Here is an 18,926-nt window from a genome sequence, read left to right on the forward strand (position 1 = left end):
CGTTTGCATAAATTATTATTTATTTTTTTTAAATAATCCTTTACATTACATAATGCGCAATTTTCATCTGTGTGCAATTTGGGTAAGTGACACATCTTGGCAAGCTTACCCATGGACTAAACTTTCATCAGTTTTCTGAAAAAAAGCTGCTGGTATGTAACACTTTGAAGAGCAAGATGTGGAGCAGCACCATCATCGTTTGTATTGTTGTTGTGACAAGTATTGAAGGATCTGAGGGGAAGGATTTCTTTTTTTTTTTTTTTTTTTACAATCCTGGTGTTTAGTGTCTCGGAAGGGGTGCGGTTCTAATCCGTCTCAATGGAGGCATGTGAGGAACACGACTAGAATTCAGTGGAGAATTGCACACACGCCAGCTGTTTGAGATGTGACTGGCAGGGGGAGCATGTGGCTGACAGATGTGTCAATGCAAGAAGCGAAAAAAACCTTTGGACACTGAAACAGCTTTATATTCGTCTGCTTCTATTTTAAATTGCAGATTAAAAACTCAATAATAAACAAAATTCCAACACTGCTCATTGATTAGATTCCAGTAGATGATGTACTGTAGGTGTACCTAATATTGTGGCCAGTGACTGCACATGGGTAAGGATAATAAAACGGACGAGTGGAGTCTTGGAGTTTTCGAAAGTTGTTTCGTGGTCGGTGTGGTCAGACGAGCTTGTCAGAGATCATTCCGCAGTCTACTCTGTCGCCCTCATTCAACCACTGCAGCATGTTGCATTGCTTTTTCACGACGTGCCTTTTATGGATTTTTATCGCTGGCTGGTGGTGGAGACAGCGAAGGGAAAGTTTTATTGGCTTTCTATCGTTCTGAATAACAAGGCCCTTCACACTGCATTTGTAATAAAAACGTCAGAGTTTGGGGGCAGACTTTTTTTTTTTTTTTACTGCGTCAGAAGAACTGAACTTACTGTCAAATTAGCTCAATGAAGCAATTGGGCTCTTAGCGACCAATGCCGGGAGATCAGCCACAAACCTTTTAAGTCACGAGTGCGGAGTCAGTTGAAAAACATTGCGCAGGCCGGGCATGGTTAAGAAAGAAGTGGTGTAGAATGACTTGTTTTTTAAAATATGCCACCTGGAAAAAAAAGTGCTTGACGCAGCAGTGGAACGCTTTCACTGTGCCAACGAGTCTGTGTGGTATTTTAGGTGATGTGTTCGCACTTGTAATGTGGGTTAGTGTGTAAAGAGGTCGACTTTGGTTAGTTGTATTGAGTAGCGGCGGTGCTTTCTCAAGATTAACGTCAGTGTGGCCTGACTCATCTACTTGAGAATTCAGACTGCTTTATGTTTTTTTTTCCCACTTTGACATTTATTCCATTTACGGCGCTTTGTTTCCATTCCAGCCTTGTGGCTTTTCTAAAACGGAATTGACAAAGTCTTCAAGGCATTATCCTCTAATGGATTTCGATTAAGCACAACAGCAAATTGGCATGTTTTTGTTGATCTGATTATCTGTGCTTTATACAATAACTATAATGAGGTGATTAAACCCCAAAGAGCTGGAACCTTGCTGGAAATAAATGTCTCATATTGCTCTTGTAATAGCCAAATGTTTTCAATGGCATAAAAAAAAACATGAGTGCATATCCCTTGTAAAAAAAATCTCCCACAAGGTTGAAATTATGGGGATGAACAATAGTCTTTTTTGCAGAGGCCTGAAATTGATGAGCAGAAAAGCAAAACAAAGCAAAGTGGTGAGATTAAAGCCAAGGCAATAAGTGCCGAGTGGGGAGGGAGAATTTGGACACTGTGCATGAAATGTAGCAAACGGCGAGCGATGAAAAGCGAGGAGGGGGGGGGGGGTGATGGGATGGCCTTCCATCACACCCAACCAACGTCCGGATGGTTGATTGGTGTCGCCGTGCCGATACTAAGCCTCTCAGAACACGCTCATTGATGGATGGCCGGGTGATGTTTATTTTGTCGTTCATTTGCATAGTTGTATGATTTTGCGGTTCCGCTCGCTTTTGGCCGGTCCTCATCTCAGTATGATGGAACTGGCTGGCTGACAAAGCGACAGCTTAGTGACAGGGACATTCAGCCCCCCCAGTCTGTCCTCATGACGGATGGCCTCCTACTCACACACACGCACGAGATGACTATTAGAGATGAAATTCAGCTGCACCTTGACCTGTGCAGCTAGCGTGTGTGTGGTCAAAATTGCAATCACTCTGTGTGGAAATATTCATAGTGATCCTCTTGAGACTCACTTTATTTCATATTACGCTAAACTTTAGTTTCCATTGAAATTATTCCATAACACCTGTTCTTACTTTTGCAGTAAAAAAAAAAAAAATGTTTTTCCCATAGTTGCCCAAATAAGGCAAAATATGTTTAGGTTTAGTGTAAAACTGAAACATAAATAAAAGAACATTCAAACACATTATAAAAAAAAAATATCATTGCCATTTTTAAGAGGACTGACATTGTGACCCAGCATGGCATGACACTACAACCACTTAAAAAAAAAAAGCCACTGTATATCCAATCATGTTTTTAAATTTTCCACCATCTCATGGGCGAAGGTGGACTGCATTCACCCTCTCACCCACTGAGCCCGATTGATGAGCGATGGCAGCTCACTGTGTTGCTGTTTACGCAAACACACTCACAAAACCTTGTTTGTCAGCTTCTACCTATTCTCACACGCATCTCCCCCGAGAGTGCAAGTGTGTTTCCTCATAGCATCATACCACCCCTACTAATACACCTCTCATCATCTAGCTCCCTGCTGAGTGTATGTGTGTGTGTGTGTGTGTGTGTGTGTGTAGGGGGAAAAGGAACGCTATCGTGAAAAAGGGCTGGTGCAGGGCGAGGGAAGGCGTGCATGGGGGGGAGAGAAGTTGTCAGTCCCTGGGAGACTTCAAACACGTTGCCTTCCTGTGATCAGCTCGCTTCCTGGTTCTCTGCTGACAGCTCCCTGACTGTGCCACTTAGGCTTCTTCAAACATATGCACACACACATGCCATGTAATAGATACACACACAGGCACACACACATTCGGTGACTTATCTATTCATTCCACAACACATTCTCACATTTAAGATGTGCACATCTGCTCTGACATCCTTCATTACAATAACCTTGAACATCCAAACTGTTGATGCCTGGTTTGGAAATTGAGGAGAAGGGAAACAAGTTGCAGTAGAGCTGGTGAGGATGTTAATTAATAATGATGATGATGACTTATCTAAGCCATTAGTTCTTCCCCACTCAGGACTGCTATGTTGTATGGCGCACGGCTCCTTGTGATGGATTCATTAGTGTAGAAGATGAAATGAGTTGTCAGGAGGAGAGGTTATTTGTGCTCTCAGAGGACCAAGTTTGGAGATGGACTGGAGGAGGCTTGTTGTTATGCTTGCTACCTTTCTGGCCTCCTCCTCCTGAGTTCCACCGCCTTCACAATGTTAACAGGTGGTTAAACATTAGGCTTCTTCTCTGAATCTCAAGGATGCTCGTGTGATGATGCATCACTAGTCCTCCCCCTGACTGCAAGTTAAAAGCAAACGCACCTTCAAAGAATTCAGAGAACCATCTCCATTATTAATTCAAGCGAAATCAAGAGTCCAGACCAGCGTGTTAGCGATGACTAAAACTCCCAGCGGAATAGTTCTCGCCTCTCAGGTGAGATGGACTTGCAACTTCACCTTCTCCTTCTGGTCACAAACATGCAGCCTGTGATCAATTTCAAAGCAGTGTGCAAGCGTGCAGTGTCCATTTTCTAATCCGTGTTATTCCATTTCATTTTTTTCGCCCCGCTGTCGGAGAGCAGCAGGCGTGGGCCGTTGCTCCGATGTGTGGTCTCGCTCGAGCCGGTGTTATTTTCTGCCACGCTGCGAGATTGCAGAAAGCGGGAGAGTTGGAAATATAGACGGCATTTGACTCGTATTTCTCCGCACGCTATTGAGTTTGCGTCAGTTCCAACACAAAAGGCGAGTTGACTTTGAAGTGTGTCTTCTCTGGCGTCATGTTGCATACCTCCGCATGCAGCTTTCAAAGTGAGTGGGCAGCTGCGGGCTCGGCGTGGAAACGTAGGAAAAGTGATTTTACAAAGCCTTCTTGGCCTCTGAGCTCTATTCATATTTAAAGTTCCATTGCAGGGAGTGTTAACGCACTTGCTTTGGGATGAGGAGGATGTGGAGTGATTCTACAGAACACCCCCCCCAAAAAAAAAGACTGGATCGAATCTGTCCGTCCACTTTTTTTTTTTAAACCAAGAGCCTCTCGGCTCACCCAGATTCAATCCGACCTATATTTTGTCCGTGAAAATAGTTTCTGTTAGTCATGATAAGTCTGCCGTTGCCTCTCAGCTCCAAACCTCGTCCGTATTCACAATTAATAAACGCAATTAGCATGTCACATGCATGCTGCATGTCGCTTTCCTTGCCTTTGGCTTTCCACAGGCCCTTCACCTGTCGCCGCTGGTGTCGTTCATTCTCAACATGCATGTCAGAACACAGCCTGCGAGAGCGCAGCCCCACCAGTTTGTTTATTTGCTGCCGGACGTGGGTGCTGGAAATTAGCACAAGTCAAATCAGATTAATTAATCCCCGGCTCAAACGATTAGTCGAGGAGTCGCGTTGAATTAAAAATCAAATTAGCCCTGGCGCCTGCCGGTAAAGCTGCTGTGATGCGCGCCCGCCAAGCCACAGTGACACACATCCACGGAAGGCTCGTGGCTGTCACTGATGGATGGGCGTCTAGCGGCATGGAGAGCAAAAGTGGGCACACAAGGACAAACGGTGACTTTGCCACCCCGTGTGGAAAGTTTCTCCTGGAGCTCACAGTTGGCTGACCTCACATGGTTGCTCTTCCACAAGCTCCAGTCAGGCCAGCAGCACCAACATGCCAGTTCAGTCACACTTTGTTCACCATGATGGATTATATAATTAACTCATCTTTATCTTCACCTGCTCCTATTTGATAGTAGACCATTTTCTAGGGGTATCACTATGGAATATTTTCAGAATTGATTATCCTATCAATTATTCCATTGATTAATCGAATGATTGAATGAAATTTATTTGGCTTTAAAATGCAGCATAAACAAATTTACCCATAATTGTTTTTGACCAATTATTGTTGTTTATTTAATGTCTCAAAAATACAAGCGATATCACATGAGAGGAATTGATGTACTCTTATCTACCTTTTTTTGAAATTGATTCAGTTCCTGGTTTGGTCACTGTTTTCCAAAATAAAAGTTTGGATGTTTGGAAATGTTTGTGACACAAAAGATAACCAGTCTGCTTTTATACATGACCAAACCAGAGAATATTTACCATCAAAAGGCTGACATGAGAGAATCTGGACAATTTTAAGATAAACAATTACGATGACTCAATTATTAAAATAGTTGTCGATTGATTTGATAATCGATTAGTTGTCGATTCATTTCCGACAGCTCCTATATTTTCCATTTCTAACTTTCACTCCACTCTTATTAATATCTTTGCCATATTTTACATATTGTGTGCAGTATTTTGAGCAGCTAGAGTTGAGACTTTTCTGTCACAGCACACGATAAATTTCCAATCCCGTGATTAAATATTTTTTATCCTTGCTGGAATATTTTGCTCCCCAAATCTTCAGACGTCAATACTTTCATTACTGTTAATAGCGCAGTGTAAGTAGCACACTTATGCATCACCTTGCGAGATCACATAAATATGCATAACATACCATATTTGGGTGCATGTTTGGAAAATGCCATGTGAGATGGATGGTAATGGCTGTGCAGAAAGGTGAAAGTGTCATTCATCAAACAGGGTGCAGCCCCAAAACAACACTTTGTTTCATTCAGAACATTCATTTCAATGATGACACATTAGTTCAGGGGGAATATTAAGCCTCTCTGTGCTCCATTCATCATTTAGGCTCGTAAGACGTGTAGCTTTTGAAAGAACACGCCGCAGTGTAGTCTGTTTGGATTGTGTGTGTCCTTGCATAATGTGTGTTTATTGCATTAAAGGAATATTTTTCAATCTTTTTTGGTCTTTAAAGGAAGTTCAGTGGGCATCTCACCCCCGGGTGTCCCTTTTGTCCGATTTTCCCACAACGTGCGCTGTTTGGCTGACAACTGGCATCTTTCACCACCCACAGCTTCTTCCTGGCAACGTCACACCTCGCCACACCAACTCCGAGCCATGAGACTTAAGAAAGGCTGAATGCGGCCCAACGCACAAAGCCATACAAGTATCAAACGGGCTCATTCAGCAGCACAAAAGCGTATGGGGACCCGACTGGAGCTGCCAGAGTTTGTGTGATGTATCATTTATGTCAGCATAGTGTGGAACATTTTGACAGGAGTCTTGCGGATCCATGTTGGCGGATTCCCATACTTCCGCAGACTTTTTACATATCGAAATGTTCTAACACAGGGGTGTCAAACAAATTGTTTTTGAGTGATGCATTTTACTCAGTTTCCTTTGGAGGGCCATTATGACTGTCAACGCAGATATTATATACAGAGTAGGCTACACAACAAACTGATGAATAACTTGCTTTGAAATCAGATACTAGTAAAAACTGAAAAATATGCATGGTAATAAAATTGCTAGCAATATCTGTAGTTTTTAAAAGTGAAGACAATTAGAAATGTCAGTATTGACACATAAAGTCAATGCACAATTTGTCTTCACGGGTCACATAAAATGATGCGGTGGGCCGTATCTGGCCACCGGGCCATGGGTTTGACACCACTGCTCGAACAGGTTTTCATTTGTGTGTATTAGTGTGTATCCACGCTCCTGGTTGCGTTTGTATGTGTCCCAAGCTGGTTGTTATAACATCAGTGAATGACCTTTTGGGATATTAGCTCCTGGCCAGATGTTGATTGGTGCTTCCTGTATAATTTACATTTGTGAGGGGTCCCTCTCTCTAACCATGATTTCTAGTGCCAGTGTGCTGGCTCCTCCTGCTCCTACAGTGTGAAAGTCAGTGCCAGGCTGAGCCACCAATCGTCCATCTGCTCCACTGGGAGATTCTCACTCCATTTAGTTGACTTGATTTGCGCTTGGCAGTGGAAAGCTTATTAGCTTTGCAAAGTGATATGGGATGGGACGGGGGTGCTGTGTCATAAAAGACAGATGACAAAGAGGACAAAGGCAGATGTGTGAATTTACTGAAAGTAGTGACACCTTTTTTTTTGGAAGGTCTTACCATCTTCAAAGTGACAATGGGCATTAACTGCAAATTAACTTTGAAAGTCTTTGTGGTGGAAATTAAATTAAAATTTACATATTGTGCAATTATGCATAACCAGACTGGAAAAAACATGTTAGTCTTCACAAAATGTTTCTCATTTGAATGTTTTGCAGTATTGGAAAATTTGCCGAGGACAATGCTGTAGTAAAACTATGATTATGATTGTTTATTTTTTGCACTTTAAGTTCCAATTATTTGAATAGCTAATTTCATATTGTGGTCACATTGGAGGAATATGAGGATCTCTTCTTTTGTATTTTGCGACCAGCGAGCGCACCACATTTAATAAATAGTAAAGATTGAAGCAGGCTGTGACCACTCCCACAGCGGCGCAGGCCTCCCTCTCGCTCAGCTGTAAAATGACCAACATCAGGTCATAGTCACCTCTTTGCAAAACTAGGCAACGCCCTGCGCATGATTCATGCGGTATCCATTTACTGCAAATTGAATTAACGTCATCCTTCAATGTTGACAAAACAGAGAAAAATAATCCTTTGTCACCAACTGTCAGCGTCACGCTCATGTGAGAAAAGTTGAAAGAATGCAACATCAGTTGTTTAAATTTGCTACTCTGTTGTTGAAAAGAAGACGGGGATGGGCACAGGGGCTTAGCGCTTTGTTATATATTTGCATTGCACAGTGATGAAAGCGCCCATGTCTTCTTTTTTGCTCATCCCACTATGCCGAGCCAAGAGTGTCGGCTCTCCAAAGCGTATTGTTGGACTGAATCATTTACTGTTTGGATTTCATTGAATAATAGTCATCTTTTCACCCACTCTCTCCTCAACATGAAAGAGAACGAGTTGGGTTATTTGCATTTCATTCCCAAGTGTATTTTTCCACTGGGAATACAAATGTTCTGACTTTTCCTGGAGTGCATGGGTTTTCCTTTCCATCCACAACTCATTTCGAAGCATGTACGTATTTTCTTCTATAATTATTGCAGTGGGTCACAAACTGTTTAAAAGTAAGAAACGTGCACTTGTGTTTCATTGTATGCCTCCAAATATGTTTGTTGATGATAAACATTTGATACTGAAATGCTCAACAATGCAGGATTTGTTTTTTTCTTAATGTGCTTACAAGTGACCTATTTTGACCCCAAGTATTTGCACATATTCAAACTTGAGCAACTTTCATTGTGATCATTTCATCCCTCTTTGCACAAAAGTGTTGTCACATTTAGTGAAAGAATGAATGCAAGGCACACATATGGCGCTCACATTTACAGCATAACATTATTTAAGTATGTAACTGAGGTCAACATTATTACAGGCTGGAATGATTTTCCTTGAAGTCATTTGTTTTGAGACGCACTAAAACGATTACGCATAATGATTTGCACGGAGTTATAAATCATTTCATGAGCATGATTATGTTCTCTGTGCGTTGAGTTACGACTGAAGGGTGCAACGGGGGAAGGGCTGGGTCGCATGTGCAGGTGATATAGCTCACAGTACATCTTCAGAGTTGCATTTTACGCACGCTTTGCCGGCCTCCAAATGATGACCTCGTGTTGTGGGAAGATGATGAATTCCCAGAATTATCACACAATTATCTTTACAGATGAATTATTTACTGCGGCTGTGTATTTAATGCAAGGCTCGGATGTCTCTCTGCCGACACTAGAAAACCATTTAGTTTCTGTAAAATATTAAAGCACTCTAAATGTCTGCATAACATAGCATTGATGAATCAGTCGGGATCGCGCCTTTGTCCTCTGAGATATGACAACCACTTACATGATTTAATTTCTTCGGTGCAATCATAGGCGAACATGGACCCTCATGAATAACAGCATTGTTATGTCAGGTGGTGTGACTCAAGGTTAGAATTCAATGAATAAGGAACGGACACAAAAAAAGGTAGGGAAGAAAATGTGGATTATCTGCAGGGTTGAAAGATTTTTTGTTATCATGTTTGGAGATCAGATGATAGAAGAACATCACAATTAAAGAAAATCTTTAGAAACCCGGAAAATTCTCATTGATAAAGGTTAATTTGATTTTACTTACGAGGGATGGTGGAAGTGTTGGGCGTGGGGGTTGGGGGGGAATCCCAGAAAAATCCAGAAATACCCAAAAGTCAATGATCTGATCTGGCCTGGCACCTGAGGGGGTCCGAGGATATTTCAAGGGGGGGGGGGGGTGTCAGTGCCCCTGTACTCCCCCCCTAGCTCCGCCAATGACATAAACTGAGGACAATAAAATCTAGACACAAAAGAACAATTTCCTTGTAAATCTGATCCCCTTATGAGATATTCCAATTTGAGATTTGCAGAAATGTTTTTCTTCTCCCTTGGATGGAGCTTGTTACATATGTCAAGTATTGTTTGGGGCAACTTCCTGTTGGAGTATAACAAATTGAAGTTCTACAAGTGCACTTTTTTTTTGTCAAAAGACACAATGGTACATGAATGTGATAACCATCTTCCAGTGTTTCTTCCAGGTGTGATGCCAGAGCGTCAATTTAGCGGAACCCAGTTTGTCTGCAGTGTGGTGGCCTCCCACGTCAGCCACCAGCCCTCCACCAGTTTCAGCTTTGTCTGGATCGCTCCACCTCCTGGCACCGGCTGCGTCAACTTCTTGTAAGTCACTTTTTGTGTACTCTACGCTTTGTGGTCGTTTGTGTTTTCAATGGCCGAGTGAGCTACGGCTAATGAATCGTCAGGTTTGTCCAGACACGCATATACCAACCAAGACAGGCAGACACGACTATTCATCACTGCTGTGTGGCCTTGCTTTATCCCAGTGGCTATGGGAATATTTTATGGGCTGACAGAACGGGCGTTCTTCCCTCAGTTGAAGTGTGGACTGGATGTTAAGATGGCTTGTCAGTCAGTTGGAGAGCAACAACGACTTACTGTATAAATGTTATAAACAGGGAAGCCCTGCCCAATCATGATTCACCATTTGGCAGCTATATGGTAATTTTACAGTAGAACAGGTATTCGCTAAAAGTCATGCATTTGGGTCTGTAAATAATTTCAATATCAAATTGAATTTGACTTTTTTTGCTGAAAGAGTGAGTGACTGTTTCACTCTTTAGTGACATCACTTGCTTTTGCCTCATGTTGCTTTTCATGGTAAACAGCGACTTGTATTCCTTTCAAAAGGAATGCTATGAATTTAAGCCACATGCCTTTTGTTTGTCAGAAGCAATTATCTGCTTGTTCTGGAAAAGAGGACCAGTCAAGTGCTTTTTGCTAAATGCATTCTATCAAATAACACTTGCTCGGATGAGAGAAATTACATAGATAGAACTTCAGTGTTTGATGGACACCAAATGCCGTTTAATGCGTGTCTTCATAAACTAGTGCAAGAAACCGTTGCTTCTTTTGAAAAAGAAAAAAAAATAAACCAATTGCACATTAGTGTTTCACAAAAGCCTCAATAGAATGAAGTATTTTGGCAGTCAATGCAAAAAGCCTTAATGAATGCAAACTGTCTGACAGAAACTTTAATGGTCAGACTAACTAAAAAGGATTCCGCGGGGGAATTTGGTGAAACGGAGCTGCTATTTCGACAATATTCAGAAAGCCAAACAAATTTACTGGATGCCAGCAAACACATTTACTGTTGGGCGCAAGTCAGCTCATTGGGATTGTCCTCGATTGGGTTAGCTCATAGTTGTTCATTTTTGTCATGTATTTTTGACAAAAAGAAAACAAAAATATACATGTAAAAAATATATTAAAAAAATATATAAATATATAAAATATATATAAAAATATAGTAACAGCAAAATTAGATATAATTTAATGAACGTTACATTTTTATAGTCAGAATGAATTCACTGGAGCGCCTTGTGCGATACAGACGTGAACTAAGAAGTTTCACAACTACTGGACAGTACCCCGCAGTGATATTTGTATTTTTCCGCATGGGATAAAAAATAAATGTACGTCTGTGAGTTTTGTTATATTGTTAGGGTCAAATGTGTACCCATTATGTAAATAAAAGGTCATATAAGGGTTCATTTAAATTCATTGCATCAGTCAAAGTCAGGAAGTTTTTCACATCTGTTCAGACACAGCATCTGACAGAGCATTGCTGTTTGACAACCTGGGATGAGAATGAGCTCAAATTGTAAAAAAAAAAAAAAGCCTCCGGGTGTAACACAAATTATACTTGATCATGTCCTGCCCTTGCCTGTAGCGCTTGGGTTCTGATTGAGTGTCCACGAAGCCTCTGCGAGTGTTTGAATTAAAGCCGCAGACACCCAGTGTCCTTCAAAAGGCCAAAGCCGCTCTGTCGCGGCATTAAAATGTGGCCGCGGAGAAGTTTTATGGCCGATATTGCGGGAAAGGTTGGTAGCAGCACATCACTGTGAGGAGCAAGATGGAGTACATGGACATCCAGAAGAACTCATTTTCTATGGGGCTGTAAATTACCTACGGAAGGTAAAGGGAGGCCTTGGAGCAGAGCGGGAAGATGAACAAGGTGTTCCATGCATGACTGGAACTCAAACTTACTTTTTAGAAGTCAAATATATCTCACAGTTGATTTTAAAGATGGACGCCAGGATGCGAGTCTTGCCTGAATTTAGAGCACGGACAATAAGAAGTTGTAATCACAGCCGTGACCCACATTTGATTCTTTGTACATGCGTGCGTGGGTCGATATAAAATGACATAAGCTGATACATAACGTTTTGATCAATAACCGAATGAGGAATGAATGTATTTGGCCTTTCATTGAAAAGTTAAATGTATTTGGAATCTCATCTATCTGTTGTCCTTCGATGAACACATGACAATACACAGCTTCCGATGTCATTCAGGGGTCAGAGTTCAAACCTCAAACTGACACATGACCTTTTGCCTACTTAATTGCTGCTGCTGATAGCACCATCATTGATTTCCTATGTGTTCTAATCCATAACCCAGTCCATATTAACAGCGAATCAGTGGTTAACGAGCTCCCGTCTTCATTAAAACCCCCGGCCTGAGGCCATGTGACAAATCTGCTGAAGACGTTATGCTAACAAATGTGAGCGATGGTTTAGGGAATTAATTAATTAAAGATGCAGAAAGAAAATAATACTATTACATATTTACCTAGTCTATTTTTAAAATTCTCTTATTTTTTGTTTTTATATTTATTTTCATTTTAGATCTTCCTTCCTTTCCTTTGTTGGCTTTAATGACAAGGAATAAAAGATGAACTCAAACATGATTCCTATAGCATCAATGCATATTATATTTCAATCTGTCTCAATAGTTAAACAGCTAATAGAGTACTTTGCCTTCACACGATGACAACAGTCTTTAAAATGCTTCAGGAATAAACGTATTAAAAAAAAAAGGCAACATTTTGAGTTACTCCTTGGAAGGTCTGAGTCGAGATTTGAACCACTATATTGTCCTTCTTTGACTGTGACTCATCTTTTGAATTAAATGTCCCAGAAAAAGGATGCAAATTAATCAGCATATGCTCAAAGCAAATTCCTTAATGCTCACTGAACTGCGGTCTTGTGAGGTATGTCGATGTCTTTCTCGATATACAGTCCTCGTGTCATATGCGAAATATATTATGAAGGAAATTCAATTTTATTAGACCTCAGAGGATTTCTGTTTTCCTAAGAGACTGCCCCATGACCTCAGTAATTGTACACTTCCATAGATCCCTGCATATAACATCCGAGTGTTGCCATCAATACTGTTGCAAAGCGTCCTCATCTCATCCAGCGACATAACAAAACCTCGCCTTGGGGGTCGTGTGCCCACCTGCTGAGAACTATGAATTCCAGATGAAATAGACTATGGGGAACCCGGCTTCATTTTGAAAGCAACAAAGTGACACGTTCCGCAGGGGAGAGAAGTCGGCTCCACTTGAATTTTGTGTGAAACGATTCGTTCCCGTTAAATGTTTTCGAGTGACAACATCGATAGCATTTGAAACAACTGCTCTTGTTGATTGTTTTTTCTTCACCCCACTTGTCCTAACCTGCCCTTCAAGGATACGAAAGATGAACCTTTTTTCTTTTACCTTTCCGCCAATTATTACTCAGTCGGGAATGCCTTTTGCATCCTCCTTGGAGCTGTAAGTTTCTATGAGCCGTGTTAACAAGCAAGTAATGTGCCAAATAGCTTCCAAACCTCCTCCTCTGTTGAGCTCCATTATATTTACATGAGCTCCGGGAGCCTTTTCTCAATTAATTTAGTGGCATCGGGAGGAGGGGCTGAATCGGGTTCCACTGCTGCCGCCTGCTGCATCTTCTCAAGGATGTCCAAATATGCTGATTGTGATGAAATGACAGAAAACAGGCCGCAATTTTTAAGTGACTGGTGTGTTATAAATTAAAATGGCTTTTAAGATAAACAAATACTCACTCATGTAATTCTGACTAAGAACTGCTGTCCATTTTGGGCTTTGACCTATTTCCGATGGATTAAAACACACCTCCGGTCCAATACAATCCAACGTTTCAATGTAATAATAAAATATCTTTTGTGCTCCAGATTCCACTCCCTTGTTTTGTTTTGGTGCCACAATCACAGCTGGTCTCCAGCGCCAGAGATAAATCAACCATTGCTATTAGGCATCAGTTAGTCCAAATGCACTCAATTCATTTTTTAACTGCCATAGCTAGTAGTAACTGTTGTGAAAACGTGAAGCAAAATTTGTGTTGCCCAAAATGTTCATTTCAAGCGATTTGCATGAAAATGTGTACCTGCATGTGCGGTTTCAGAATAATGCGGCCGGAGTAGGCACAGTGCATGTGTGTGTCTGTCAAATGTGTGTGTGTGCAGCACACAAAGTGGTTCCTGGGGGATGCTTATGGCCGACAGCAACATGTAATCTAACATGGAAGACATGCTTCGTAATTACCCATTCCAGGCCCTTTTGGGAGCTCCTTGAGTGACAGGCTGTCCATCTGCATACATGTTAAAATTCATATTTGCCGTGGAGCCTGTGTACGTGTGCATGTGTGTGTCCGTTAACTCCCAGCTGCATATTTGACAGCGGTTGATGGAAACTCGATCTGTTCTCTCTCAACAAACTTCATGCTCCTTTGTTAGCCTTTCCCCCCTCAAATATTCCATGTTTCCTCTTCACCCCCGTCACCCTTTTCATTTCTATGAATCTCTTTTAGTGTAATGAGAGAGGAGAGGATGACACTTATTTTCACAAGATGAATGATGCCCCCTGTCTAAGAATGAAAAGGAAGCATTTAGGCCCTTAATTGCTTTTTTTCTCCCCTGCAAAAGTCCAATTAACATTTAAATGTTCAATAAATGTGTGCGTGTGCGTGCGTGTGTGTGCGTGTAATTAGGGACACACACACCACAAGGGCCCACTGGAGTGTGATAGCAGGGCAGACGCCAGTGTCACACTGAAACATTTGTTGACAAAATGTGCTCCCTTTTAGTATCGCTTTAATAAAACAATGACATTAATTCCTTGTTCCACTTTAATGACTATAAATCCAACACATATGGTTGGGTATGGTTCAACTAGCCAGTGTTGGTCTTGTGTAAGGAAGGCAGAGCTGCGTTACACTGCGTTGAATACACAGATTAGCATTAGCTTCTAAAAATTTGTATTTACGTGACTACTCTGGGAATTTGAGTTTGCAGATAAATACACACACAAGTTTAATTTGTGCAGAAGTAAATAATTAATTTCTGACGGTGACCGTGTGACAAACTGTCTCATTTGATGTGCAAAATTCAGATTGCGTGCTAATTGAAAGGAGAATGAATGATTCTCTTCTCTTCACTGAGCAGTCAAACTTATTTTTAGTTCAAAGTCGTCCCACACCAAACTTATGAGCTTTTACATTTAGCCAACGTGTGTTGAGTAAATATTTAACAGGCTTGTTCCTACATGGCAACCGACTGTTGGAAATGCAACATCTTTTATTCATAGATACCAAACTCAAATTAGTTCTCAACCAATTCTGAAATATGAATATAATTAAGTATGCTCCCCTCCCCTTCCTCCCTGCAGCTCTGCAGTGGCACAAGCGCTATTACTAAATAATGAGGGCTGTATTCATTATTCATGAGAGAAGACAAACGTAGCCATAAAAGGTCCGCCCTCGCGCAGGGGTTGTTGTACGTGTTGCAAAATTCAATTGAATGAAAAATAAGCATTCACTAAATTTAGCCAGTCTTGTTTGGCAACTTAATAACCAATGTATGTAAAAGAAAACACAATTTAGTCAAATTTATGAAACAAGCATAACAAAGCTATTGGAATTATGTAATAGTTAAAAATGCATAACAGCACATTTGTATGAGACCATGTTGTAACGTCATACCTTTTTTGTTTTATTCTTTTATTTTTTTATTTTTTTTTAACAAAATGACAAGTCGACTTGTTCGAAGTCAATGAACTCTCATTTTTTCTTTCCCAATCTTTTAGAGCGACGGCCACACACCGAGGACAGATCCTTTTCAAAGATGCTCTGGCTCAGCAATTGTGTGAACAGGGAGGTGAGTACATACACACACACACACACACACACACACGCGGTGCGATTATGACTCAAGGTCGGTTCATTTTAAAATGAAACAATACGTCGCTGTCAAGTGAAAAAACACAGGTCCACTTTTGTAATCCCATTGATGTCAATTTTTAAAAAAGGTTTAGAGATTCCGCTTCTTCATTCCAGTGGCATAGCAGTTCAACAAGACAGTTAGGAAGCTGAAGAAAGTCGGAGACCCGATATTGCAGGCTTAATTTCAGCTTATGCTCAAGTCAGCTTTTTAACCCTCTCCCTTGTTCTCGCTTGCTGTCAGAGATTTATACTTGATGGCAAACGCTGCTTATACCCGCTTTCTGTGACAGCCTTAAGTAGCAATTGACAGACAGCGCAGTCCAATTTTGCATGCTGTGTGAGTGTAATTGCTTGTTTACAGAAAAGAAGCCCCTTGCTTACTCGCGGACTCCTCCTCATAAAAAAATAATACGAAAGATGCAGTCATTTCACTCTTTAGGACTTTTTCTTAACGGGTTGGGGTGGTAAATGAAGATATGTTCTCTAAATGAGATGAAAAAAAATGAATAAATTTGACGCCAGGTTTTAATAGGAAGACCACATAAATATGAATTGATGTACGTCACCCCGTTGCAAAGGTTTTCCACATACGAGAGCCATTATTGATCTCATTTTTTGCTTTGCTTTGTGTGCAAAAAGTGGCGTTCAAAGCGCTGTATGATGGCCGTGACCTTAACTCGCTTCACAAAAACCAGGAGTTTTGCGAATATGAAGCAATTCTTTAAAAAAGAGGTTTTTTCATTGTTGAAGTTAACTGTCAGAGTAAAAAGAATACAAAGGGAATTATGTGTTGTATATTTACAGCCACAAACAAAAGTCTTTTATAAAAAAATCTCAATTTAAAAACATGCTATATATGACCCATGACAAATAATTACCAGTGCATGTCATAATATAAATACCCGCCCAAAAAAACATCTGTTCAATCTAAAAATATAATAAAAATAAAATAAACAAACTCAAAGGCTGAATAATCCTGATTTGTATCAACTGTGGCTATCACAGACTATTTAAAGCAAAGAGAGAAAGTGTAGTGATGAACAAAGAACCAGTTTTACACTTGTATGGCAGTTGGGAATCATAAAATGTTACTTAAAACATCACCTGTTGTGTTTTATGCTAATATGACAATTGGTTGACTTGACATAAATTCTGATCGGATAAATGACTTTTTTATGGCAACAAATTGGAGGTCATCCTACAACACGGAAACGGATTGTGTCTGACTCTTGGAGGTCACTTTAGTGCCAAGGCCGGCAGCATCCTACAAACGAAAAGCAGAGTGGACAAGCTGCAAAGATTTAAACCTCAAGGTCTGCGCACCAAGCAGGATGAGCTGTAGCGAACATATCCAAGTGTGACACTAATAAAACGGAGGAGGCGGGGCATGAAGGAGGACTGGAGCTGGAAATGACAGCTAACAGTGATGACAGCTTTTCTCAACAGAAAAGATGAGCAGGTGAGCCTCTCACTTCTGACAGAATCATATTTTCAACCACTTCGACAGTATGTGGTCAGCAGTGCGGGCTGCTCGGAGTCAAAAGTTACTTGAAATCTCAAGATTAACATTCAAAGTGATATCATTATTTAAAAAAAAAAAAAAAAAAAAAGGATAAGATACCAGGCCAACCCGAGCCTCTTCATACTCTTAAGACTGACGCTTTGAAGAGACGCAGAAATGAAAGCTATCTAAAGCAGGGTTATGATCCTTGGATGAGGGAGAAAGAAAAGTGAAAAGAAAAGTTTTAAGGGGTCTGCCCTTAGAGGTAATTAGCCAGGGTGATGATTTAAAGATTATAAATGTAGATTACACAAACACACACACGCGCACACACACGCAAACACACACACGCATACACACATTCAGTGGTTGCCTGCCTTGAGCCAGCATGCCGTCCATCAGCTCCACCTCCTGACAGCAGGCCCAGCGTTGCCGGCGTTCTGCCCGGCGTTGTTGGTTCCTCATTTCCAGTAGGGAAATAAATCTGCTCTTTATGAGCCCGGACCAGTGCACTGCAACCCAGATGGATTATCACAGGGATTTATAACTCATAGAGGCCATTGCTCCCTGAGGGACGCTTGATCACGGTGCAAAGGAGAAGTGATGGAAGGCCTGGTCTCTCCCGTCACCTCACTTATACCCGCTTTGCGTGTTCACCTTCAGGAAAACCGAAATGACTCTTGTTTACTTTATGTGAATGCAAACTTTTTCAATTTAACACCCAAATTACAAATTTGCTCCCTCCTGAGAACTCAAATCCTCTCTCTTTAAATTTTGTGTTGAAAAGCTTTCAATTTAGAACCTTCCAACGGAAAACTGTAAGTTAACTAAGCATGCCATCTTGTGCTATATTTGACTTCAAACTGTCATATGACAACTGTAAACCAAGGACCCCCGATAATTATTACACCACCCTACTATTACACTTTTACTTTCAACCAACCTGGAGGGCAGCCACGTCAAGAGTTATGGAATACGTAGATGGAATGAAGCAGCAGCCATCAGCAGTTCTATTCTTATCTCACTCTGGAGAGCTTTATAGGCATATTATACTCCAGCAACAGAGGGTGCTGCACCCACTCGAGCTACTCGACACAAAAAACTCATTTTGTCCCAGAGTAGCAATAATTCTCTACTTTATTGGCTGCTATGAATTGGAAAATCCAAGTTTGGACAAAGCCTTTCTTTCTGTAAGGGTTTCCACCCCATGCACTTCGTTTCTTTGGAATAGTGAAATGGGAATGTGGCTGAGGATCTTCTTTTGTAGTTAATACTGTTTTGACTTGGCTGAAATAGAGTTGGTGTACAATTGTCCCTTTTGGCTGAGACTCACAAAAGACAACTGGCAGCGGTGGGATTCGAACCCACGCCCCCGAAGAGACTGGAGCCTTAATCCAGCGCCTTAGACCGCTCGGCCACGCTACCTGTACAGCAATTGGTCACTAAAGTGTTACACAACAATACAACCAGTCCAATGGACGCAACTTCACTTTGTAAAACCCTTATTATAGAAAATAAGGCTCGAACTGTTAAACATTAGCGTCTTCTTACCTACCTCGACTCACCTATCTGATTAGTGTAATGATGCCAATTTGAAAGCCACACTGTGGTCCTGCTTTTAACAGAGTGGGGTGGAGTGGTTGCAATACAGGCCCTTGAGAAAGCTCTCATCTCAGAATTTTATTG

The 18,926-nt window shown here is 41.1% G+C and overlaps 1 protein-coding gene and 1 non-coding gene across 3 annotated transcripts in view; one reads left to right on the top strand and one right to left on the bottom strand.

The window, feature by feature from the left end:
• The window catches only part of reln (reelin), a 61,299-nt gene that overhangs the window by 14,046 nt on the left and 28,327 nt on the right, over positions 1–18,926 (top strand). For both annotated transcript variants that reach the window (XM_061282504.1, XM_061282505.1), the window contains exons 3-4: positions 9,680–9,818; positions 15,604–15,674. In XM_061282504.1, coding sequence (XP_061138488.1) covers positions 9,680–9,818; positions 15,604–15,674 — 210 coding nt within the window. The remainder of the gene's footprint in view (positions 1–9,679; positions 9,819–15,603; positions 15,675–18,926) is intronic.
• trnal-aag (transfer RNA leucine (anticodon AAG)) lies at positions 18,584–18,665 on the bottom strand. Its single transcript has one exon. It is a non-coding gene; the product is annotated as a tRNA-Leu (tRNA).

Source organism: Syngnathus typhle, linkage group LG7 (genome assembly GCF_033458585.1).
Source record: "Syngnathus typhle isolate RoL2023-S1 ecotype Sweden linkage group LG7, RoL_Styp_1.0, whole genome shotgun sequence".
NCBI classification, from domain to species: domain Eukaryota; kingdom Metazoa; phylum Chordata; class Actinopteri; order Syngnathiformes; family Syngnathidae; genus Syngnathus; species Syngnathus typhle.